The sequence below is a fragment of the Labrus bergylta genome, chromosome 13 (genome assembly GCF_963930695.1).
Source record: "Labrus bergylta chromosome 13, fLabBer1.1, whole genome shotgun sequence".
NCBI classification, from domain to species: domain Eukaryota; kingdom Metazoa; phylum Chordata; class Actinopteri; order Labriformes; family Labridae; genus Labrus; species Labrus bergylta.
In genome coordinates, this window is record NC_089207.1 from 18,789,218 (window position 1) to 18,815,746 (window position 26,529).

General features: G+C 40.2%; 1 protein-coding gene across 4 annotated transcripts in view; it reads right to left on the reverse strand.

Annotated features, from left to right (window-relative positions):
- mlphb (melanophilin b) overlaps positions 1-22,242 on the reverse strand; it is a 35,981-nt gene extending 13,739 nt beyond the window's left edge. For 2 of the 4 annotated variants that reach the window (XM_029277199.2, XM_029277197.2), the window contains exons 1-6: positions 22,098-22,242; positions 19,477-19,640; positions 10,237-10,458; positions 9,359-9,498; positions 4,491-4,543; positions 393-485 (exon numbers count right to left, since the gene is read on the reverse strand). In XM_029277199.2, coding sequence (XP_029133032.2) covers positions 393-485; positions 4,491-4,543; positions 9,359-9,498; positions 10,237-10,458; positions 19,477-19,601 — 633 coding nt within the window. In that variant the 5' untranslated portion in view covers positions 19,602-19,640; positions 22,098-22,242. The remainder of the gene's footprint in view (positions 1-392; positions 486-4,490; positions 4,544-9,358; positions 9,499-10,236; positions 10,459-19,476; positions 19,641-22,097) is intronic. The other 2 variants (XM_029277198.2, XM_020633156.3) reach the window with 2 other exon arrangements.
- Between the last annotated feature and the right edge of the window lie 4,287 nt (positions 22,243-26,529).

A 26,529-nucleotide genomic window follows, 5' to 3' on the forward strand; every position in this document is an offset into this window, starting at 1 on the left:
AGAGTGTGCATAGAGAGCCACTTTCCTTTCACATCCCCAGTGATAAAGCTGTTGTGAATTGGTTTCTTGCTTCTCGATTCTCTTTCAGTTTTGTAAATTGCAGTTTTGTCAGAGCATTGCTGTCTGTTCATAAGCTGACAATATGTATTATCATCTGTGCACAAGTATGCACATTTGGATTGAAACAATGAGAGAACAAATGGACAATAAATAATCACACTGGCTGTAATATAATAAAGACTTGCCAAACCAGACAAAGACAATTTTCCAAAGAAAGAAAACAGAAAGGAGTTAAAGAAGAAACAGACAGGGGAGCTCTTGTATAAAACAAAAACATGCAGATTAGTTCAGTTTGGGGGTAGATCTGGTTCTGGGATTGCTCAGCCTTTTACCTGGTTTGACCGTCCTCTGGAGTCTGAGGAGTATTTACGGCCCAGCTCAAAGTCAAAGGGATCAACAGGAAGCCTCCTTTTGGCCTTTTTCATCTTGGAGAGCAGAAAGAGAAACACTGTCACCAACAGAGAGGAGAAGATAAAGAGGTGGGAAAGGTACGAGTGTTATCCCAGAAGAGGGGAGGTGAGGGACGTTTCTGACCTCCAAATGTCACCAATAGCACTGTTGAATATTGTTATCGCCAAAGCATGACAGATGAACACCAAACAATCAGCACAATATGACACAGTCGACATCATTCCTGTATCATTATATCACTTACTGATCATTTCACCCCATCTCATTTATTGATACAGCAATATGCACTAACTTTTTTGATTAACATGGTGATCCAGTCTCCAAACAGGATCAATTAACTGATCACAAAAGCTGGCTCGGTTATCAGCATTACCCCAGACTCACTTGAGGACACCTTTGATAAGCAAATGAGGACCAAACTGAAAACTGTTTCGATCTTTGAAGGAAATCTTTTACACACTGTTTTTAATGGATTCTGAAGCTCCTTCAGTAAGCGACTAGTAATGCCTCAATGTTCCACTGAACGTTTTAGGAGGTCCTTTGTTCCTGCAGCAGTCCAATATTTTAATGAACATTTTTAGTTGTGTTTCTGACTCATGGCAAATGGTTTCAGTGGTGTTTGCTTTTTATTTACCGGTACTTGTTGTGCACTGTGATTCTACTGTCAGTAATGTTTGTTGTGTGTAAGAATTGACCAGGTGGCAAATGAATTACCCCCGCTGGGGATTAATAAAGTTTTCTAATCTGATCTAGTCTAATCTAATATTTTATTAAAACCAATTTATATCACTGGGTGGAATTATTACAACCCTGCAATGGCTAAAGACACAATGTTTTTCTTCTTCTTAGAGCATCTGATTATTGATTGGTGTCAATATGGCAGGATAAATGAAGACAAAACTGAAATCAAAATGAATGATAAGACCATGATCACTATGACACATAGCTGGGAAAAGGACTTTGGTGTTCAACTTGATGACCAAATGGTGCAAAAACAAGCTCAGACAGATCACATGAAACAAACTACAAGATAAATAGTTTAATAAATGACATCTCCTGAAATATGGAGAAAAAATTATGACACATACTCTGCAACAAGTTTGAAATCTCAAAATCAAGAATAGGCACATTTACCATTTAATGTGGTCATGTCCATAGACAGTAGAAAAAGGAGCACATTCAAACTAATCAATCTTCAGGTGCACAACCGCAAGAAAGACTCCAAGAACAGAACACGCAGTGAGGTGTTTCCAACGGTAGTACTGTGTTTGAAACAGTAGGGGGCACTGTGTCTAAGTGAAAATCAACAAGGCATGCAGGAAGTCTCACTTGGCCTTCTCATGGTCTGCCTTGTTCTTTCATTATTCAGAAGTCCAATCATATTAGATCTAAATCAAATCTAAATCAGGACTCCGAGTGGAAACAGAGGCAGAGCTTTCCAGAGACCCAGCAGAGCCCGGGAGTCCTGACACGCCTTTTCCCCCCTTCAACAGACCCTGCAGTGATTGAACATAAACAAAGTCCTGCTCCCACATTACACACAGACTGTGGTGTAAACAATAGCAGTTTTTGGTTTTATGATGAATTCCAGTGGACTCAATGCAGCTTTTTCTCAGATCTCTGGAGCTCTTTCAACTCTGCTCAGGCTTTTTTTATGTACATTGTGTATGACAGTGAAGTATTTACCCACAATACACCGCTGCAATTGCCCGTGCCTGACCTTAACCATCACTAGCTGTCAAAGCATTCCAGTTGCTTTTTGGGGCTGGTCTACATCACAAAGATAACCCGTGTAGGAAACACCTAGGCCTTTCAACAGAGGAAGGAGCTGACAAAGAGCAGTGACCAGAGCAGACCCCTGATTACTCTTTGATGTTTTAAGCAACATATGCATGCAAAATAAACTTTACAAAAATATTGATTTGTTAAGAGTTGAATACTTCAAAGAATGTTACCACCCATTTGTTTAACCAATCTATTTTTAGAAAAATGTTACTTAAGGTTACAACATTGTTTCCTGGACTCTTGGCCTTTTTTGAAGGTTTAGTTTAGTGGCTTTTAATGCCTCCACTTACAGATAGGACAGTGGACAGTCAGAAATCAGGGAGAGAGCGTGGGGAATGACAGCTGAAAAAGGAGTCACAGGTTGGATTCGATTCCCAGGCCAGCCACTTGGCGGCCAGCGGCCTACGTACATTTGGCGAGCAAACTAACCACCAGCCTTCCGGCGCCTGTAAGCTTTTTTAATAGGACACATTCAGATCAGGTAAGCCCTTCACAAGGATGTGTCCTTTTGACAAACTTTTGTCTATATCTAGAGCAATGGTTCCCAAACTTTTTCTGCAGGCCCCTCTTTAGTAAATGAAAATATTTTCCAGCTACAGGACAATGAGACCAGCCATGACCTCATAACGAGCAACCTTCTGAATTATTGAGAGGAGTCCTATCCTCAACGAAACATAACTTCAACAATGACTTAAAGGAAGAATGTGTGACTTTTTTATCCAGTAGATGTCGCCCTTGAGCACCAGCATGAAACCAAAACAAACTGCTGTTTGGCGACACCTCCTCTATTCTGAAGCCTTCGCTCTCCTCCAGCGGCACACCTCCAACCCCTGTCCCCTCCTGTTCACACAACGGAAGTATCAATTACAACAAATCCTAGTTAAGCTCCATTAAATGAAAGCTCTGGACAAAAGTGTCCTTCGCTCGAGCTGCAATTGCCTGTGGCGTGCATTGTGTGCATTGTGTTAGCAGGCTAATGTTAGCACTCTTTGGTTAGCTCATAGCTTCACGTGGCACATATGTAAATTGACACTGAATGACCGTGATTTAAAGACACTTACAGTCAGGGGTGGAGCAGCGATTTTAAAAGTGCGGGTGTTCTAATGCTAGTATATTACCACCCTCTAGCAAATCAACACATTCTGGTTCATTTAATGTCCAATAACTAAGTTTAGCTGACACATCATACAACAAGACAAAGTTACAAAATATTATAAATAGACACTAACTTTATGAACATCCATTGTGGAGTAACCCAGTTAGCTCTAAAAATTAGATTCAAAACTGCTCTTTGTGATGCTTTTATTTTGCTATTCTATTGCCTTATGCCTCAGTCTCTTTATTTCCAGTCTTCAAATATAATGTGCTTTTATTTTGAAAAAAATGCAAAGGGGACTTCCGCTACATCGTAAAGTTACAGGAGTAAATAAATACAGCTAAAATGACAACCAAAAGGAGAAAATGTTACACTTACGTTGTTTTGTGAGGTGGATTTATCTTAAAAACATCTGTTTGGGTGACTAACTCTCTTTCAGAAGGATGCTACATGTAGCATGTATCCATTTGTTAGCTCTGAGCTCAGGAGTGACAGGAGGATTACTGCTAAATGCAGGTAACTTTACTGTGCTTCAACTGTAACCGAACAGCTATGATTGGCTTAATTGTCACTTAATAAATCTTACTTGACTAATAGGTTTTCCTCAATGATTCCACTGGTAAAAAGTGTGGGGGATGAAAATACGTGAAAGTGGTGAAAGTGTGGGTGTCGCAACACCCACAACACCCACAGGTTGTATCCAAACTGTACTAACATTGCTCAGTAGTTCTTGCTGTGATTTAAAAAAACAATTGTTTACTGCATCAATCTGATTTCGCCCACCGTTACAAATAAAATAACCTACCAAACCCTAATCTTTGGAATTAAAAACAAGAATCGGATATGGCTTGTGGGTTTGCTGACATCTCAACATAGATTAGCAATCAGCAGACATGCTAGCATTTTGTTGTCCAAATACAAATTGATATCTATTTCCTGTTTTATGACGCATATCAATGGAATGCTCTCTGCAAACCGCAAGCTCACTTAAACTTAAGTGCCTACAAAATAGCTGCAAGATGGTTGCTTATTTAATGCTCTCAACAAGCAAACAAAGATTAGACAATTAGTTAGAGCGCATAAAAATGGACAAGAACAGCATGTTGTAAAACCATGAGAGAAAAAGAAGTTTCCGTACCGCTTTGTAGTGTTGTGAATCAGCTGCATCCATGCTGTGCTCCTCGTATCCATCTGCGGATAAAGAAGGCAGACATGTTGGTGTTAAAGCATGTTAAGATTAACTGAAGGACAATATACTGTACATGTAGTTCTATGATTTCTGATAAATAATGTGGTGCACATTTTAAATAATCTGGCTTTCCTCTTGGTACATGCATCTGCAAATCTCTGAGGCGAGCACACCTACATGTAACTTATAAAAACAGAGTTCAAAATCCTGAATAAAATGACATATGCATTCTGTATATGGGGCAGCATATTTTACAAAATTATGTCTGGCACAAGTGCAGCATTAGGAGGAAAGAATTGCACCATTGTATGTTTTCAGCTGCTCTTTACGAGAGTGTGAGTTTCGTTTCTGAGTAAAAGTTGCCTACTGAACTGGAAACAGAAATGGAAATGGAAGGATTGGGAGCTGCAAGGAGAAGAAGCATGTTCAAGATTAGCAGATGAACTGATAAGAGTTAAAAGCTTGTGCAGAACAACAACGTAGCAATCAATGTTCATGCACATTACTGTTCACGACTGTGATGAATATGAACTGCACAACTTTTGATATAAGTCGATTTTACAGCCATTTTCCACATCACTCAAAGAAGTTATTAATAAAAATGTATTGGAAAAATATCAAGACGGACAAGAAAATCTTTAAAAAGTGTTACTAGTGCAGCTACTAATGCTACTACTCAGTCCAAGTATAGTAATGGTATCATAACATTGAGTTTCCTGGCTCTACTCTTCTCTTCTTGATGTGCCAATGTGAATAAAGCCCGGGGAGAGCTGACTGTGCCAACCTAACCAGAACATTTTAGTCTGCTCCCAAACCAAAGTACCCACTGTGAGAAACATCCAGAACTGCAAGGCAAAAATCTTTCTAATAATCTAATAGGTAGAGTCAATTCTGAAAATACATTACAAGAGACAAGACAGGACTACACAAGAGAGAAGGAGACAATAGACAAGGAGACAGGACAAGATCATTTACAAGACAAGACACACAAGAGACAAGACAATGAAACAAAACAAAAGACAGGACAAGAGAGAAGACAAGACAAGAGATATGACAAGAGAGCAGAGAAGAAAAGAGAAGACCAGACCAGACCAGAGACTTGAGACCAGAGACCAGACCAGAGACTATATAGACCAGAGACCAATCCAGAGACTATAGAGACCAGAGACCAGAGACTAGAGACCAGAGACCAGACCAGAGACTATAGAGACCAGAGACCAATCCAGAGACTATAGAGACCAGAGACCAATCCAGAGACTATATAGACCAGAGACCAATCCAGAGACTATAGAGACCAGAGACCAGAGACCAGACCAGAGACTATAGAGACCAGAGACCAATCCAGAGACTATAGAGACCAGAGACCAGAGACTAGAGACCAGAGACCAGACCAGAGACTATAGAGACCAGAGACATCAGACAAGCGAGACAAGACAAGAAATGAGACGAGAATAAATGAGAATAGACGAGACCAGAGCCAAGACAAGAAACAGGGCAAGACAAGAGACAATACAAGAGACAAGATAAGAGATACAAGACAAGAAAAGAGAAGAAATAACTTTCTTTACACTGAAGGAAACCTTTCTGCCAGGTTGCTCCAACATTACAGAGAGTAACGCAAAGAGCATCACTGAAGTACAAAGAAAGACAAAGTGTATTATGTAAGTGTGAAGTCAAATTTGAAGGATGATAAGTTCAGTAAAAGAGTAAGATATGTATGGCAGTGACTTCATTACTGACAGTAGTACAAGCACTTCAGACCCATGCTCCTTTATAGAAGCTCTAGTGACCACAATGACATTTATTTATTTGTTTTTTAGCAAAGCTAGTTATCAGGTAAAAGGGATGGAAATGCCAGTTGGCCAAATGGACCACCACTTTGGTAAAAACAAAATAACTCAAACTCAAACAAAAGAAAGGCTTGCATAGCAGCCGTGTGTCTTTGTTTCAGGCTTGTAAGGGTAAGATTAGGTAAAAGCAGAAAGCTTCTGATTAGAGATGTGCTTGAGTTGTGTTGCCTTTCCTCATGCTTTAAATCAGTCACTTAGTTTATTGTAGTTATTGTGGCGACCCGACCTGATTATCTTTAATTACCTTCTCACTCTTGACCTTTATCTACTAGCATGGATATAAACCAGGTTAGCTTTAGTTTTCTTGCCATGCAGTTACTCTAATAAATAGCTCTGCAAATGTTGCTAATTTTTGGTAGTCCTTTCTTTTCCACATAAAATGATAATCAGAAGCAGCAGCTGCACTATTAAACTGGAAACCAGTTGAACACCTATTCCCTGTTTTTTTTTTAATTTTTATTGAACGTTTGTGAACAAAGACTCTTTATGTGAACGTTAGTCCTTGTGCACAAAGACACTGGACACAAAGTATGACACCCTCCGAGCTTTGGGGGCCCAGCGGACCTCAGCAGAACACATACAGTAAAAAAGACAGCACAAGAATGTGTGTGTGAGAGAGAGAGGGCGAGAAAGAGAGGGAGCGTACAGTCATGCATGTTGAATTTAATCCAGGTAGTCACGTGAATGTCTGCATGTGATGAATTGCTAATCATTTTAAACGCAATGCATCTGTTAACACGCATATTTATGATGTGTTTGGTACATATAACACACATCTGTGCGCACACTGTTAACTTTATTCCTCATTAATACAAGACAAACAAAAGGTTTGTTCTCCTTCCCTCTTTCTGTCTTTCTCTCTCTGCCTCCGGTTGGCTGAGCTCTGCAAGACTGCACCGTTCAATTCCAGGCACAGAATGGGAGACATGTGACTGGATGATCACAAGGCCCGCTGGGCTAAGCCAACGTGCTCTGTATCCTTTCCCAAAATCCTCCGGGGCGACTCAGCGTAAGCAGTACCAGGAGTCTCGGCTGTCTGCTCATAATTCATTGATCTCATGTTGCTATGATCTCACTTGGAGACCTGCTGTGTCTAATAATGTTTAGAGCCGATGCTGCAAGGGCACTGGTTTGAAATGCTGTGGGTGGGGCTGGAAGATATTTATCAATGCTGTGTGAGCAACTTCAAACGGAGATAAAATGGTGGTTTTGATATGCCTCATACAATCACTGTATTTACTGACTTTAAACATGAGGAGCAACATAAAAATTACCATCAGCATATTTTTCCTCTAGTAATTCAGTCTCAAGAGGCACAGAGGACATTTAAATGTCCTACAAGACAGAGTCGAGGACATAAACAGAACACTAGAGGACTTGGCCCGAGTCAGGTCCAGGTCCTGAGACAGAATAGTCTGTGACAGTAGTCGGCACAGCTGTGTGGAGCCAGTATTGGAAAAACAGAAAAGATGGAGGATATTAAATCCCTGTGACAGATTTGGCAGCCTCACGATAAATGCTTCCTATCTGAAGGAAACTTCATTATTGTGACTCAATATCACAAAAATGAAGGATCTGATGGACAGGAGGCTAACTCATGAGAGGAAAACAACAATGTGGAGTTTATTAGGCTATCTATATTTCTGTGTTACATTTTTGCCTGGTGTCCAAATTAATACAACATTTTGGAGCCTCTTAAATGAGAGGCTTTTGGAAATAACGTTTGGGGGCTGATAACTGGAGTGAGCTTATGTGGGTAAAGGCAGAAAAAAGACTTTATGTAAAATAGCAACAGGCACCATTCGCTTGCTGATTGGTCCTTATTAATCACTGCATCCTTCCCTGATTCATTTTGCTCATTACATCAGCCTCAACTTGCAGAGTATCTCCATATGAGTCAATAGAAACAGATGATTCTGACTTGTAGCAATGCCATTCTGTGTAATGTAATGTAATTGAATTTATTCTATTTAATAGTGAAGTTGCAATGGAACATAACTCAATACAGAACACGAAACTGAGCTGCTGCACAGAGAGTTTGCAGCTTTTATGTTAATGCTAATGTTGAACTCTTGTTCCTATTGGGCCAAAAAAAAGAATGAAGACATCTGTTTGGAAACGAAGCTGTGTGAGAGTAGCTATTGTAAGGTTTTGGGAGTGTGTAGAGTACTGCGGCCATTGATTCAAACCATTTTCACTATTCACTGGTTGACATTTAGTTTGTACAAAAGAATTAGCATAGCAACCTTGCAATATGTTCATGCTACTTCAACAAACTTGCAGTATCCTTTTACAAAAATCGTGCGACTATCTTTCTTCCAACTTCTGAATTTGAACTTGAAAATTGACCTTTTTTATGGTACACTTGTCATCGTGATGTTTCAGTAATTATCCGATGCTGGAGAGTGATTCAGATGTCTTATGAATATTTTCCATGCAGTAACAGTCCAGCCTGCAGCTGCTGAAACTCTTTGAATCCTTTCATTTATTGTGGATTTCTTATGGTAAGCTAAACTCAAGCAGACTTCAACAGTTCTCTGCAGCATCAACTTCTGACCTTCAGCTCCTCCTGAGTGGAATGAACGGAACAGATGGGAATTTGTTAAGGTCGTCCCTTCAAAGCAACCTTGACCTGAGAACTGACATTCTGCCATATTTGTAACCTTTTGATTAGCATGCTTTCTCATTCATACAGACGTTCTCACACGGCAGCTGCTCAGAATAACCCTGTGCAGCTCCAGTCAGCTGGTGCATGTTTAAACTCTTCGATGAAAGACCACAGGGACAGGATTTAAAAATTAAGGCACTGTTAGACATTGACCAGGCATGCACACAATATGTCCTCAAAGCACAACTAATGTCAGCAGAATAAAGCATTTCAAGAACTAATTAACAAGTCATCCTGTACCTAAAAGTACCTAGAAAGGCCTTTTAAAGGGAGAGACGAAGAACAGAAATACTTCTGACCTTCAAGGTCATCCTGGGAGTGACTGTGTCCTCCGCTCAACCTCTTGAACAGCGATCGCATCACTTTGGCACTGCCGAAGCGCTTGAAGCGGGCTCGAACATTTTCATGGTACCACTCCAATGTACCGATCTTCAGGACCCTAAAGGAAAGAAGAGAAACAAAACACCAAGGACTTACGGAAAACGTACAAAGGAATCGCTTCTTTTCACACAGATTTCTGGACTGCTGTATTGAGGCCTTGAGTTTGACATTTTGGAATATGGCTTCTTGTTATCATGTACTGCATCCAGCAGAGTTTGCACAGTAAAATAAATCTTAGCTGCGTCAATAAAAATTGCCAAAATGTCCATCAACGCTGCATGTGCTGTCAGAGCGAGCAGGAAAAACACACTGAACCTCAAAGTGTACACAGAATATGGGTTTCTCTGTTCCACAGGGACCTGTTATGTAATGTAGCTGTTATTTGTTAGAAATTTCAACAGTACTGACCCAAATGATGCAAATGACTTGCATACTGCACATTTTCTGAAAAGTGGCGCAGGTAAAAGACGGAGAGGATGGACTTTTCTTATAATTGGTGGGTTTGTAGACATGCTAGGGACACATATTACTGTTCCATAAACATATTATTGTATCAGTGTATTTTTCATAATTTGTGGCCTCTAATGTGAGACCAAAATGTTCTTTCACAAATCCTTTAAATGATTACTTTCTCAGTATCAAGCGGTGAACAACTGTCTTCAAAAGGCTGAGGTTACAAAAATGATCCCTTTTACAATTGGATTTCCACTGTTTATTGATGAGATTTTTCAGCTTTCGTCCAAGTCTCTGTCCTCGGTTTGAACCGGTTCTCAAGTTTCCATGTGTTATTTCCTACCTGGCCATGCGACAGGGGTCACACACCCAGCCCTGCTCCTTCTTGTTGTAGCGGCTGCAGGACTTGCAGGTGTACAGCTGACAGTCCAAACACTGACGCTTGCTGTTGACCAGGAACTTGAAGGGCTGGAGACATCGGATACAGTAGGACTCGGTCAGGCTGCTCTGGTTGCCCAACAGCTCTCTCTTGGTGTCTTCTTTTTCAATCTTGGTCTTCAGGTCCCTAAAAAGAGACAAAGTTAGAAATACAGAAATGTAAAAACAGGGTTCAACTGTTGGATACATTTTTTCTTTAATATATTGTATTGATACCTCGTCCCAAAGTAAGTAGGAATAAATACTTTAATTTTAATTAACATGAATCAAAAATCTGAGCAGGAACATTATAGAAAAGGCAGAAACTGCATTTTTCCACATAAAATGCATTTCTTGAAGGTTAACAATTTTATTGTTTACAGAGTCACATAATAAAGTCTTGTAGTAAATACTCAGAGGCACCCTGAGCCACAACAGAAAATGGCTTTCCACTTCAGGTATCACAGAAAAGTGTTTTTTACTGACTTTCTAACAGGACTTATTGCAATTAAATATTGTTAATGGGCAAAATTACCACCTGGTGTACTTGGCTTGATAGATGTGTAAAATTAAAGGAGGGTTCATGTAGAGTTCTACTGGTACAAATATTTGCTGTACAGCTGCAACCTGCTAGAATAGAGCAACTGTGCTTATTTTGTTTGCTGTAAATTCAAGCACTTAATCCATACATCCAATATCTATACCGCTATAGATATTTCCGTTAGTGGTCGCGGGGGGCTGGAACTGATCCCAGCTGTCATTGGGTGAGAGACGGGGTACTCGCTGGACTGTTCGTCAGTCAATCACAGGGCTGACATATAGAGAGACAGACAATCAGCCACACTCACATTCACACCTATATGGGCTATGTTAGAGTAACCAATTAATCAAACGAGCATTTCTTTGGACTGTGGGAGGAACTTATGCATGCACGGGAGAACATGCAAACTCCACACAGAAAGGCTCCTGTCAGACGAGGATTCATACAAGGAACGTTCTTGCTGTGAAGCAACAGCATTGACCACTGCTCCACCGTGCATCGCCATTAGTCACTTAATCTTAGTTAAAGTTAATTAATGACAGGTTTTAAAAAACAAATCTTACTTGGAAACTGCCATTCTGGTACAAAGAGAAAGAACCAAACTTGTGCTTTCTGCATCCAGCACTCAGCTGAAGAGACCACACAGAAATACTGAGCCGGAGAAGGATTAAATGCTTTGCCAACATTTTTTTTTTACAATGCTTATTAACTCCTCCCAAAACCACAAATAGGATTTATGTTTGCATTGGTCCATAAACTAAGACCTCTAAAGAGGTGTGTGTATTTTTTGTTTTTCAACTTTAGTCAGAGGCAGGCTAGTTTTCCCCATTTGAGTGTTTATGCTAAGCTAAGCTAACCATGTCCTTCACTACTTTTGTCACTCTCTGCAACAGAGCAAAATCACATGAAGTACATTTGAAGTTACATCTCCAAACCACTGCACTGGCCTACTTTTTATTTTTATAGATAACAAATAAAACCATGTTTAATTTCCTTAAACAGAGAATTTATGAGTCAACATGTTGGCTGGATGTTATGTGTAAAGAGATGGTAGTCAGCACACGGATGACAACGCGTGGCTTCATTTGGCAGCTCTGAGTAAATATAATGCTAGCCATTTTAAACAGAGAAGTCAGTAAAAGCTGAAGGAACTGGAAATATTTAGTTCTGTGGCTACAAATAAGATTAAACTGTTGAGATGTGAGGCCAGTAAAACTGAGCATGACCTTTTAGATCTGTATCTTAAGCTTTCATAACACTTTATGCCGTTATTAAGCTATATAATATCCATGTGGCATTGCCAGAGGCATTGATGCAAATTACTGCATCTAGGGAGATTAAACTAATGCAGTGTTAGTTTGAGGGAAATTTAGGCATACGGGGATAGGTTATTGCTCCTATATGCAAGCTTTTCAGTCCGACTAATGCACGATCACTTGGAACTCAGATATTGCCAGATCAAGGTGGAAGATCTACGTCCTGTTACATCTGCGATCTGTAATGCACTGCGGCGGAATAGTGGGGCAAAGTCGTTCTGCCCTGATCCACCATTAGAAATAGTAACCGAGGAGTAATAGGGGAAAATGATGGCGATGTGTAATGTCAGGGCTGGCAGGGTGGAACAGTGCTGTATGTGTGTGTTGGGTAGAGTTTGTGTCCTGTGTGTTCACTCGCCATGCATCTTACACATCTGCAACACCGTAACATAGTGTGAAGCTACACAAATAGGAGACCAATATTATGGCGTTAAGGTTGCAGTGTGTAAGTGCAAAAGCATAATGAGGGCGGAACGGGTTCCTGACCTATAGGTCAGCTGAGGTCGCTACAACCCTCCACAGCCAGCAAAAGGATAAGCACTGTAGACCGTGGATAGATGGAATTGGCCCTTTAACCTGACCATTAACACTTCAAGAGTCCTCCTTTAGGACTCTTGAAGTGTCCTCCATTCCTTTAGTTGACATATTCCAATTATGATTGTAAGTGTAAAACAGCGAGGCTCCTGGTCTTGATGCAGTCTCTGCCTGTCCTGGTCTACATCACACACAAAAAAAGACTCATTAAGTCTTGTCTTGATCAAGACTTGTTCTCAGTTTAGGTGGTCTGAACAAAACACCGAATTCTGGTTTTATCAAAGCCTCATATTATCTCAGAAACCTCCTCAGCGAAAACCATACCCCTCTGTTTCTGCTACACACAGGAGAAAAGAGCAGCACAGTGTGGTTGGTTTGTACACTACAACAGTGGTTCTTAACTGGTGGGTCTGGACCCATTTTCAGTGTGTCTGTAATGTGTGCCTGGGAAAAAAAACGTGTGTAAAAAAAAAGTGTGTGAAGCGCTTTTTAAACATGTTAGTTTAGTTTATTGCTTTTTCACATGTTTTGTATCAGATGAGGTCCAAACTACACAATTTTTCATTAATACATCTGATTGGTCGAAAAATATCAGAAATTAAGTTGGTGGTGGGCAGTGGCGATTCTAAAGTCCATCAGGGCCCTAGAAAAAAATCAACTGTGGGGCCCTCAAACCAGCGTCCATCACCATCATGTCTGCCAGTGTCCCGACGCGTAATCCTCTTTTTTCTTGTTTCTTTTGCTCGCCTGTAGACGGATTACTCCTTTTAATTTGTCTTTGTTGACTTTCATTGGCAAACTTTGGTTTTCACAGCAATAGTGCATGCAATGCTTAGCAGGGCAACGAGGGTGAGTGCTGTCAGATGGGGCCCCCTTTGGGAGGATTCCTACAGTCATTGCAAAATTTGCACATTTTGATCCACTGCTTTGGTTTAAAATTATTTAGCCCTCAGGGGTCCCCTACTGGTCTGGGGCCCGAAGCAGTTGCCTGCCTTGCCTTTTGACAAGCAGTGCCTTTGGTGGTGGGTCCTGAGGCTAGGCGAGTTGAGAACCACTGGTCTAGAAGATCTTGGGTTATAATAAGTTCTTCCACCTTATCATTACAGTTAAGTCATTATATTAGTATGAAACAAACCAATAATTCAAACCTTTAAATTTCCTTTATTTAAATCAACACTGGTTTTGTTACTGTAATCACTTACAAGTAAAGAAGTATTTGCAGAAAATCACTTTTCTTGTTATGTTTCAATGACATTTAATTGTGCAATGTTTTTGTAAAAGTACATTTGTGGTGAATATTGGTTAAAATCTCTTTCTGCAGCCAATTACTAAATCTGTACAATGCTAGAAGTTCTACAATTATTCAGTCTTATTCTGCACAAAACCCTAATAAGTAATGCCAAATCCTATTCCAAGAATAATTTTCTCTTCCTCTGTTTCACTTGGCTGCTCCTTACACTTGTCTCATGTATGACTTCATTGCTTTGAGTCGGAGCATCTCTTCAGCAAAGTTTAAAGTTAACCTGAGCTGATGGGGGAGTAACATCTTCGCTCAGCGCTCTGAGATACTGACAGTAGCAGGGAGGAATAAATCTCAGATAACAATTCCCAAATGTCGCTCAGCGTGGGTGGAGTCTGGCACAAACACCCATCGAGGATCAGAGGCAACTTATTGTTTATTAAAGCTTTTTCTTTTAAAGCCATGCTTTTCAAATCATAGCCCAGATCATCTGAATAAATAGGATCCTTTGTTAGATTCACATAACCCTCTGCAGATACAGCTGCTGACCATTAGCGATGTGATCTAAAAGTAATATCTGTAAAATCTGCCCTCTGAGACATCTGATCCCACAGATCTGGTGTACAAGAACCCTCTCAATGATTTACATTAGATGAGTGCTGCAGGATACCTCTTAACCTTCTAAGTGCTAATAAAACGCTGGCAAGGTCAAATATCAAAGACGAGTGCAGTGGTTAACTATTATCAGAGTGACTGAAACTAGAGCAGGGACTTAACAAACAAACATTTCACAATGCACATGTTAATTATTTTTTAACGCCAATAATTGAGCCTTTATTTGAAGGTTATTTGTTTTCCTCCTCATGCTTTCATGCTTAAAAAGTGAAAATCATAAATCTGATATATATTATATATTACATATTTTACTCGCTAAAAGTTTAAATAGTGATATTCTCGGTAATAAGTTAAACACTTCAGTATTTCCTGAAAATCCTGACTTTTCCTCAGTATTTAATTAAAAGCAGGAACTGCAGACATTTAGCTCAGCTGGCAGAGTTCAGGAATTTGGGTGCAGCAGCCAGATGTTCACTCAGACACGGACAGTTGTGAAGACTTAATTTACCAACTGTTACTGTACATCATGATCTCCTCTCCTTCTATCCATCAGCAGAAACAGAAAACTTTCATAGTTTTAATTCACCTCCAAAATTAAAGGTCACATAATATTCTCCCTTTCAACCAGTTTAAATAAGTCTCAGAGCTCCCTAAAACATGTGTGTGAAGTTTCTTGTTCTAAATCCACTCTGATCCTGTATTTGATCATGTCTATAAACCCCTCTATTTCAGCCCTGCTCAGAACAGGCTGTTTCTGTGTCTGTACCTTTAAATGTAAATGAGCTGTGTCTGACCACGCCCCCTCTCTGGAAGGGCTTGGGGTGTCTCAGGCTTTCTTGCTCCATGTCCTATTGTTTACGGTGAGAAGGCAGACTCAGAGGGCCGAACAAACACCTAGCTGTGGGAGTGTCACCCACCTGGGGTGCTCTAAAACAAGTCTTAATTTGAGAGTTTATCTCTGGGTTCTCTATGTTCTGACACAATAGTCTCATACTCTGTCCTCTCCACCCTCTTAAACAGCTCTCAAAGTTATCATCTAGAACATCATGCGGTTAGTGAAAGTTATAATGAGAGACATAAAAAGAGAAATGTGCACACACTGTAACGGGCAGACACAGACAACCCAGCCAAAAACACAATGTTCTCTGGAGAGAGACAAGTCAGCTGCACCATAGCTTTGTAGATAAGGTTTCACTTTGCTTAAAGGGACAGCTCAGAACAAATGCCCACAGTCTGCATCACTCACCACTCAGAGCTCATGTACTGAACGTGGATATTTCACGGACCTTATTCACAATTTCACAAATTAAATTGAAAAACCGGACGTGCCGCCTACAAAGTTTCAAAATAATGATAAGCCAACTCTATTTAGTTATACTATAGACCCAAACAGCTGATCAGTGTGCTTCAGACGGAGGATCATATCAAAGGTCAACAAGCACTTTTAAAATTAAAATAAAAAGATCATCTCATGGCAAGAATAGTAAGCGTAGGTACAGGCACAGTCCCTTCCACACAGCCTCGCACAGTCATAGTTGAGAAATAAACCTCAAACATCTCATTCAGGCTGCATGCAGCAAAAGCAATGAAAACATACTGATAAAGACACATAGAGGCTTTGGTGAAACAGGGTATAACAGTGAGTCTTCAGGTATTTTTAAAGCAGTATAGAGAATCCATTTGTCTTATATGTAATGGCAGGTTGTTCCACAGTCTTGGTTGCCGCTACAGAGAAAGGCACTGTCTCCGATCATTTTTTGATTTGATGGTGGGATAGTTAGAAGTCCTTGATCTGATTATCTGAGGGGCCGAGCTTTTAAAGAGTTCTGTGATGTAAATTGGAGCGAAGCAATGAAGGGTACAAAGATATTTTGGTATGGGATTCTGGACTGGACTAGGAGCCAGTGGAAGGAAGCTGATCAAGGTGTTATGTGATCCCTTTTTTTGCATCCAATGTGATGTGCTGAAGTAGGGCTAAAACAAAGCGGCCTGTTCGTGGAAAAGTGGGAATTTTCTCAACATGGTGTACATTAACCCTGACTTTGTTTTTTAGCTTGGTGTTTATTGAATTTATCTAAATTATGTGGAGCAAACAATCCTGTCTTCATAGTCATCTAGCCTAGCTTTTGTGCCGGTGCTCATGCCGGCCTCTCCCTAAAGGGGCCACACTGTCCGTCACATCCAGTGGCTCATATACTTAGTACGGCTTTAAAACAAACAGCTGTTAACCATAAAAGTTTTGTTAACTAGATAAATAGATAGAGAGGGACAGAGACAGATAGAAATAGGATACGTCTCCATTACTAAACATTTTTCACGGTTAAATAATCTGCTGCAGCTTTTTCAGATGAAGAATTTTCAAATGTTTAAAGTCAGATGACCATCGACATCAAGTATTTTTTATTTTAATGCATCATAGATGGAAGTTTTCTGCATTGCTAATTGCATGAAAATAGATTAAAATAGGATATATGAAGCCTTGCAGCAAATAGGAGGTAAAAAAGGGTAACAAAACAAATAGATCTAAAACGTATCGGCTACTCAAAGTATTTATTGATGACATTGTCACAATTCTCACTTTAAAATAAAGTTTTAAACACATTTAAAAAAAACGGAATGACATCTGTTTTTTCAGTGTATGTGTTGATGGAAAAACAAAGCCTATACCGAAGTATGCCAAAATAATTGAAATGATCCAACACATGTGGTTTAACAAAGTTCAGGCATGACAGTTTTATATGTAAACCACATGAGGATCTGTACCTATTTTAGGATCGCAGACGCATGGGAAGAAAACAACAGTTGACTCAGCGGCAAAGAACGGCTCATTAAAAACAGAAAACAAAATGCAGAAGAGAAACTTTGGCTGTGAGCGAAGCGTAGGGTTTGAAATGAAATGACACTTATAGCATCAGACAAAGACGCACGGCCATGTGGCAAAAAAGGATCTACAGGAAGTGTTCTGAATGACTTCATAGTGTCTTCAAGTCTACACATTTTAAAGTCTCTCAATGAGATATGCAAGACAGAGCAGAAGTATCATCCTAAGCTTTTTACACAGAGACGCCTGTGGTTTAGTGGTAGAGCCGGTCGTCTCTTTACCAGAAGGTCAGGGGTTCGGTCCCCATCAGTCTGACAGTGTAAACATGGGTCACTTTCATATGTGGAATCCCACAGGAGGCTGATACAGGCCACATTTAAAAAGCAACATGAACAGCCAAACAAACAAAAAACATGTTTGAGTCACAACACAAGAGTATAGACCCTGCTAGAGTCCTACTTCTGTAGTTGAAGGCCATACACACTTAAAATCTGACTTATAAGAGCATCAGTTAGGAGGAAGTTGTGATGTTCGAATCTTTACTAACTGAGGAAACATCAGCGCAGAACTCTTTTTACACACTCACAAAGTGTACTTGCAAAAATACAAAGCCATGTTATCACACTACGAGTGTGCAGTTACCAAGTGGCAACCTCCAGTCTTGAAAAATGAAGCCAATGCAGAGGTGCAAAATCCTGCAGTTTGTCGAGTGTCTTCTTGATGCTGGCTCCAGGATCACCAGAAGTCACATACAAACCACAGCCAAAAAGCAGTTTTTACAGCATAAACGTGTTTACAGCCTGGTACAAAAAACTAAATAGTTCTGATTAGTTATTGTCTTCATGGACACACACTGTAATGTGATTTTCTTCTCAATGGCTCTGTTTTGATTTTGAAACCGATACGTGTTAGCTATAGTTAGGTGTGTGTAGCTGTCATGATTGACAGGTGGGCGTGAGGTAATGGTTAGTCAAGAGGCTTAGAACTTGCCTCAGCTCAAGCTCTCAGCCTGTCGTTAGGTTAACTAAGGGCGCGGTCACACTGGCCATCCATACCGTACCCAAGCACGCTTCAACCCTAAAGTCCAGTTCGTTTGGCCAGTGTGACCGCTCCGTGCCGTGCTCAGTTACAATACTCTTCCTTGGCTTTGGCACACTTCGGAGAGGTGTGCTTCGGCACGGTACACTTCATGCACGAGCACAAGCACGGGAGTTCACACGCCTTCGGAGACATACTGTATGCCTCTCAGAGCAGATGCAAATCTCTCTGTATTTCCAAACCCAGCAGTTAGCATAAATGACTTTCAGGCAAGACTCATTTAAACCAAATATGTGCTCTTTGTCTTCACCCACACCAGGTAAATTTGGTGACTAAACATTGCTGGGGTGCTGGTGGTGAAGTGATTAGTGCACGCGCCCCATGTACAGAGGCTATTGTCCTCCTAGGGGGCGGCCCAGAAAATTATAACCTTGAAGTTTTTATTTTGAATGTCTAGGCAGGGATACTATATTTATAGGTGCTTGGTTAACTTTGGAGATCTACAGTATATGTGAAACACTGACTCAAAGATACATTGTCAGATCCTGGGTGATTTTGACCTCTGACCTATAGCTGCTGTACCGAAGGTAGAGGGTTTGAAAGTGGTTCCAGCAGTAAGACCAAACCTTGGCTTCCTGTGTTGTGTAAGAGCCCTGGGTCATGTTGACCTTTCTTCAGTTAATATGACCCGGCAAGGCAAACATGTGAGCAGACGCTCAGTGAGTAAGGAGCAAACGACTGAATCATCATCTGTTAGTGATGTAACAGGTTCAGCACAGACTTCAATTTATATCCGCCGATCCTTTTTTGCTAAATTTAGACCAAACATCCGTCTTCTTCTCTCAATTATCAAGACTGCAGACAACCAATTAAAATCATTACAGGCTTTGAAAACAGGACATTTGATTACCGACTCTCTGTGTTATGTGAGCTATATGATGCTGTAATATCATATCAATAACTACCTGAATATATTAGCATTGAATAAGCTCTGTGCTTACTGACGGACAGATCTGTATCGAACAGAAATTAAACAGATATGTGTGATTTCTTTTGCTCACCCGAGTCTGTCCTCCTCCTTCTTCCTCAGGTCGAAGTCTCGCTGGACGACGGCCCACACATGTTTGGCCTCCTCATCAGTGAGCTTGGAGAGGTCCAACTTCTTCGCTGGTGTGGTGCCGGGCATGATGGTTGTGATGGATTAGAGTCAGCACACAGACTGCTGCTGATGGGACAAAGAAGGAGAATAAAACACAAAATGTTGTTCCCAAGGTTTAGCTCCTAGTCAAAATGATCTCCAGCTTGCATCTGTTTTGCACTACCAAAAATCATGTGAACAATAAGGTGCTTATGCTAACAGCCTGTGAAAGTTAATCATTTGGTCAGGGACGTTCATGGTATAAATTAATGTAACATTGTAGAGGTTGGTTATTGATTTCTTGGGAAGAGTTTGCACATGAATGCCTCTGCACTTTGTGGGAAAAGTTAATGGGGCTCTTGCAGTCTGAGTTAGACATCTTGTGGAGGAGCAAGTATTTTGTTACAGTGATGTGTTGTCACTTTTTAAGTTTCTTACTTTCAGCCTGGTTGTCTCTCTCCCTGGTTCTCCCTCCTCCCAATGTTTGCTGCACACCTGAGTGCACTCTGCAGTCAGGGAGGAGGTGGAGGATTTAGGGGAGTAGGTAAGTTTCGGCCCTCATGGTTTGAGCCTTGATTTTGCCAAGGAGACTGTAACCCAATTCAATCCTAAAACGTGGAAATGTAATCATCCAAGGGTGCACTCACACTAAGCAGTCCATACCGTGCAGAAGGATGTTTGACCCTCAAAGTCCAGTTTGTGTGACTGGTGTGAGTGCTCCGTATTGTGCTCAAGCACAGTACATTTCCTTAGCCCTGGCACGGTTAGAAGAGGTGCGCTTCGACATGGTACAGTTGCTGATCGATAAGCACAAGCATGGGGTATGTAACCTGGACATGATGTAAAAATTGATCGGCGCCTTGCATCATAGAGAAATCCAGGAGTGTTAGAAGGCCATATGTGATTGAAACGACTCGAAATAAGGCATAAAGTTTGCAAAGTTGCAGTCATCTTCTCTGTGTTTTTCTCCAGTGTGCTGTCTCTTACCGGTTGCTAACTGTTTCTGTCTGCAGTTTATCATTGAACAGGTCAAGTGCAATTCTAGAAGTTTTGTTTCACTGAAATCAGCAGACAATAATAATTGAATTCAAGAAGAGTCATTGACTTTGGGTATTTTATCTAAATAAGGTGCTTAAAGTTCCTCTGCAACATGCATTTGTCCTGTGATCGGTGGAGGTCTGGCACCGATCCACCGTCACATTGCTCAGGAATCATAATCACGTTAAACTGCCCAAAACATTCACATGGTCTATTCATAAGGCTCTGTTTTTAGAGGATGAGGTAACTCCACTCAAGCAGACAAAGCGACGCACACATGAACACACACACCTCCACACAAACAACACCTCCACGCATGCAAAACTCTGATATTCTCACGGAGATGTACAGGAATGCTCAGAGACATCACATAATTGTCTAATTGCCTAATCTAATTTAAGCCTCTGCAAGTGGTCAAAACAAGCCAGCAAGTCTCATCTGCAGGAAGAAACTTACTAAAAAACATTTGAGTCATCCAGCTATACGACATATTGCTTAAACATTCCCACCCTTCATATCTTACACTTGAATAACAACGAGCACTAAAGCTGTATATTTATATTTGCTTAGTGGGTGTCACTTGGTCACATATCGTTCTCTGTTTCCTTTAGGGGACATGATAAAAAAAAACAAAAGAACATGCCACTTGTTGTGTTTCCATCTTTTTTATGAATGATTTTTTGGACTTTTTACTTTTTTTTTTTTACTTTTACAAGAAGAACAGAATCATATAGCCCCCAGTAAACAAAAGAGTTTCTGATCATTGTTCATGTAACACTTGACACTCGACAGGTGCACATCTGAAGGACTCCCTGTGTTTGCAGAAGGAGGGTTCACCTTGATATCACCTGTGGAAACCTGGAACAGTTTCACGAGCTTAAATTCTTACTTTACTCCAACATAAACCACTCTGGCGCTCTGAGAGGTGAAAATGGCAGAAGAGGCCAGATCTGCATATTTTTGCTTGATGCCATGTTCTTTCCTCTTCTTTGGATATTTTAGTGTCTTATTTTTGCTAAATGGTTCACAGATATTGAGCTTCACCTTAAAAACTGTCCTCAATTCCTCTCTCAATTTACACTAAAGAAACTCCAAGATAAACTTAAACATCTGCATTAATAATTGATATTATCTGTTCAGCCACACTATGATTCAATAAAAGTCCTTAATTAGCTTAATGTCATCTTTTTAAAGCTCTCAATGTTCCTAATGTTCTGTTTTTAACTTTTTTAGTTGCTCTATGTATGATTTAAGCTTCATAAATAAACTTGCCTTGCCCTTTTTCTCTTTTAAATACATGGATGATGTCTCGCATTAAAAGTTGGATTAGTTTGGGGCAGACGTTTGGTCCAACAAAATGAGCCAAATCTCTGTCATCCACTGAGAGACTGAGCAGCACTAATCTTAAAAACAAAGCAACATAATGAATATCTGTAACCTCTGAGACAAAGCAGCATCCACCTCCTTTCATTTTTTTGTCAAAGAATCTTTGTGAATCTGTCTTACCTTGTTGTTGACAGAATAGCCTGCAGGCAGTATTCCCTCTGAAGGCAGAGCAGGCGGACTGGAGGGCAAACTTGGTAGCAGACAGAAATGCTAATCACATGTCTTGTTAACCAGGAGGAAGAAAAGCACAGAGACAAAGCCTGCCCACTGACTTCCCTGACTGCACTTCAAAGAGGCTCCTTCAGGCCTCATTGGCAGATGGATTAAACACATCAGACCTGCTACCTGTTAGCTTGCATTGTTTGAAATGTCTACAGACTGATTCATGGTATATCAAACATTTTGGAGGTAGTTTTAAGGGACATTTCTTTGGACATTGTTTAAGTGGTCAGTGATTAGGAGGTCATGTAGAGGTCAGTTTGGGCTTAAGCCTTCAGTCACATGTTATGGATCCTATAAGGGAGAGTGGCAATGCATGACTTCAACTGTAAATTGGCACGTGACACCTCTTTATTAATCCCTGACATGCTGCATGCAGGTCTAGCTGGTCAAAAATAAGGAGGTTTCGTCATATGTAAGGTAACGGCAGCAACAAGAAAGGAATGCAAAGTCTTTAAAAATCGATTACTAGTGGACTGAATGTTGGTTTAAGCAGGTAGAACTTAGTAGTAAGACTTATTATTTGCAATGCGGGTGGGTCGTCGTTACACCCCACACAGGACAAACATTTACACAATGGATGACAACTTGGGATACAAAGTGTTTTCATCCATCTTAATCATTGAAGGGACTCCAATGAGAAGAGGCTGATTGAAGTCATCGCAAAGATAACTGTTGCAGAACTGTACCCTTATATTCGGATAGGAGACTGCTTTGAAGGAAATTAGTCCAAAACTTAAATGTAACTCCGACTCGCTGTCTTCAAACACACATGTTTTGGCACCGAAATGCCAATAAATGTGTGTTTTCAAGATTACCTTTAACTTATTGATGGACACGTCACTCTTCTACACACATGTGCAAAAGATTTTTCTATGTTAAAAGTCGAACAATTATCAAAAGAAATCTGACATAGAAAACAAGAAATCTGACAGTGTGGAAAAAGGGGAGGAGCTGTTAAAATGATAGATTGACAAAAAAGTGAACAAACAGCAACAAATGTATTTGCAAGTTTTGACTTTTTTGTGTTTTAGTGAGCTTTTTCGTTCACAAATTTCAGATTTTTTGGGGGTTGCCTTATTTTAGACACAGTACAGTAGATAGAGTCAGAATCAGGGAGAAAGAGGGGGATGGCATGCGTTAAAGGAGCCACAGATTGGATGCGAACCCAGGCTGCCCGCTTTGAAGACTTCAGACTCTGTACATGGGATGTGCGTTAACCACATGGCTACAAGTACCCCACAATGTTTTTTTTTTTAATTTCATAAATCTGGAGCAACTTTATCCTTCATTTGGAGAAGTGTTTGTGACCTCCTGATGTGAAAAAATCCCACATTCTCTCTCATGTAATCCAGTTATGGGTCAGGACTAAATCCTGAGGTTGAACCTGGCTCTGCAGCTGCTTAATGCTCCACCATGTTTACCAACTATTGCAAAGTGTTCCTGTCTGCTGTTCATTGATGAGCAGGCCGTGTAAAAATAATAATTATTTTGCAGCTCAAGAATATTTTGCTCATTTAAAACTAATTGTATAAAACAACAACATTGAGAGGATGTTTGTTTGTCGATTCATGAACCTCGTCCTCCTCTCTCAAAAACACGAGGATCTTCTCCCATTTCCTGCTTCACTGGTTTGTTTTTCAGACGTTCAGTCGAGTCTTGTGCCTCGATTGAAAATTCAATTTTCTTGTTTCCTGAACCACGACACTGTCATCTTCCTGTGCAGTAAATAATCATGAACACGGAGGGTGGAAAAGGTCGGCCACACAGGGTTCACTATTTTTCTGGTGGGTGAATCAATCTTAACTATACAATTGTTGTTCTTGTTCAGATAAAAGTAGGGTTTGGCCAGATTGTTTTTTACCTGCTTATTAAACTGACCTTTAGCATTGACACATTTATGCTACAAAAGGCACATTAGTGGGTTACTTACTCTTTTCATATATTAGATTACATTTAGTCCATAATGTTTCCTTAATACTTTTTATCATGATTAATTAAAATGTTTAAAATGTCACCAGAGTTTTTGTTCTACTCCACTGGTCTTAATGGGATGGAGGTGCATCAGTGTGCCACCAAAGTAAGGAAAGAATGCAAGCTAGTGCACAACGCTCGTTTGATATTTTAAAGAAAAAAAAAACAGCTTTGCAAAAATCCTTTTTTGTGTAAGACCTTAGAGATATTGATAAATACATTGAATATAAGTCAAGTTTAGAAACCCAACAGTGAGAGTACTAGTGTTTTTTTAACACCTTTAAAGTGTCAGTTTAAGATGTAAAAAAAAAACACAACAGGGTGAGAAAAACTCTACAACACAGTGAGTTCCTGCACTTATCTTTCAGTGTGCGTTGGCATGAAATAACTCCCTTTTTTATCTGATCACACCCAGTGCAAACAAACCAGTGTGTATGTCTTGTACGGCACGTGACTGACAGGTCTTCATGTTTGTCTTTCACTGTCCCTGGGCTGGCATGAAGATTATAAAGCAGGCTTATTTTAGTACAAGGGAGCGTCACATATAACAGCCACTGCTCCTAATTTAGTTATTTAGACATCAATATTTTCCTTAGGAGAAGAAGACATCCTTTATTAATCCCTCGAGGGGAAATTCAATTTTACCCCGTGTTGAACATGCTACACACACACAGGCTGAAATACACACACATGCACAAACAGGAACCTGTGGACAGGTACAGATGGAGAGATGTCAGAGTGGGAGAGGCTGTGCATGAAGAAGCTCCTGCACAGTTGGGTGTTTGGTGCTTTGCTCAAGGGCACAGCAGCAGTGTTCAGGAAGTGAACTGGCACCTCTCCAGCTACAAGAGCAATTTCCATATTGGTCCGCGCTGGGACTTATACCAGTGATCCTCTGGATCCCAACCCAAGACCCTACAGACTGAGCTACTAAATTATTTATGATTGACATTTAATTTTTGTCCAAAATCGGAATAACATTCTTGTATCTATCGCGCTTATTGCTTGTCATCATCACATCCTGTTAACTTAATCTGTCAACAATGTATTTAACCCCGCAGCCACTGTGGCGTGTGCAAACACTGATGTTAAAGGCAGCAGTAGAGATAAGGTGGCAAACATTACTCGGGGATAAAAAGATATGGGACCCACACAGTTCATCTAATAATGAAAAGATTGAGCAGTACAAAATGCATTTTAGGGATTAGTTTTGACCTTTTTCAAATGAGCATTGAATAAAAGGTTATAGTGTAAAGTAGTTTAGCTTTGGCTACAATAATGGACTGGGCTTCTCCGTTTTCCAGAGGTGAGTATTTATTTAGTGACTATCATTTTCACATGTAACTCAACTGTAAGCAACACAGATAAAAAAAACAAAAACTTGAACATAAAATTAAATCAGACAAAAGTTACCTGTTGATAGAGGACGGCCTCTACTCTCCGTGTAGAAGCTGCTTCTTCTTTGTTGGAGTTTTAGCAACAGTCTGCATCCATTTTGTAGCATTACTGCCACCTGTAGGTTTTAGTTTTCACTCATTCATAAACTTAAACTGAATGTTAAGTCAGTAGCTTTCCATTCTCTTTACCATTTTTAAAATACCTCTTGTATTGCTCTGTACTTTGTACCATTCTCTGTAATGCTTTGATCATTTCTTGACGTTGGTTACGCACTTCCAACATTGGGACATGTACCACTGCTTCCCCTTCATAACATTACCTGAAGACACCATGTTGAATCCCCTGCAGAAGCTAAGCTATTGTGGGTGCATCCGAATTGTCCCTCCTATCTCCTTTCACTATCCACTTTACCTTAACCCCGGAAGCAGTTAAGTGGCGGCCATGATAAGAGCCGTTCGAATTCTCTAAAAGTTAAGGAAAGGTGGGTCAATGCTTCCTTTATAACCTCCTTTAGCATAGGATACACTGGACCATCCTTTACGAAAGGAGATGAGATATGACGCCCCACAATTCCTTGCGGCCGCAACATTTAAAGCAACTCGCGCATCCGACCGTTCACGAACATTAAACGATGATCGTAAAGTGACACAGATCATGAAAGAGATAAAAGATAAGAGACATTTTTATCAGATGATGTTTTATTCAACATATTTCATTAAATTCAGAATGTTTTGTGCATTTCTTCAGTCGTACATTCTTGTCTTGCATACATGTAACAATTAATTTCATATTTATGTTGATGTTGATTTCTGAGTAGACAGGAAGCTGATGGTTTCACTTTTCTTACTTGTAGCCTGGTGGTCTATATTTCTTTTATTTCAATCCCAACCTTTTGAAAATTAGGATTATTTCACCGGTAAGAAGGCACAGAAAGAGTTTTTTAGATGCGTTTTTTGTAGCC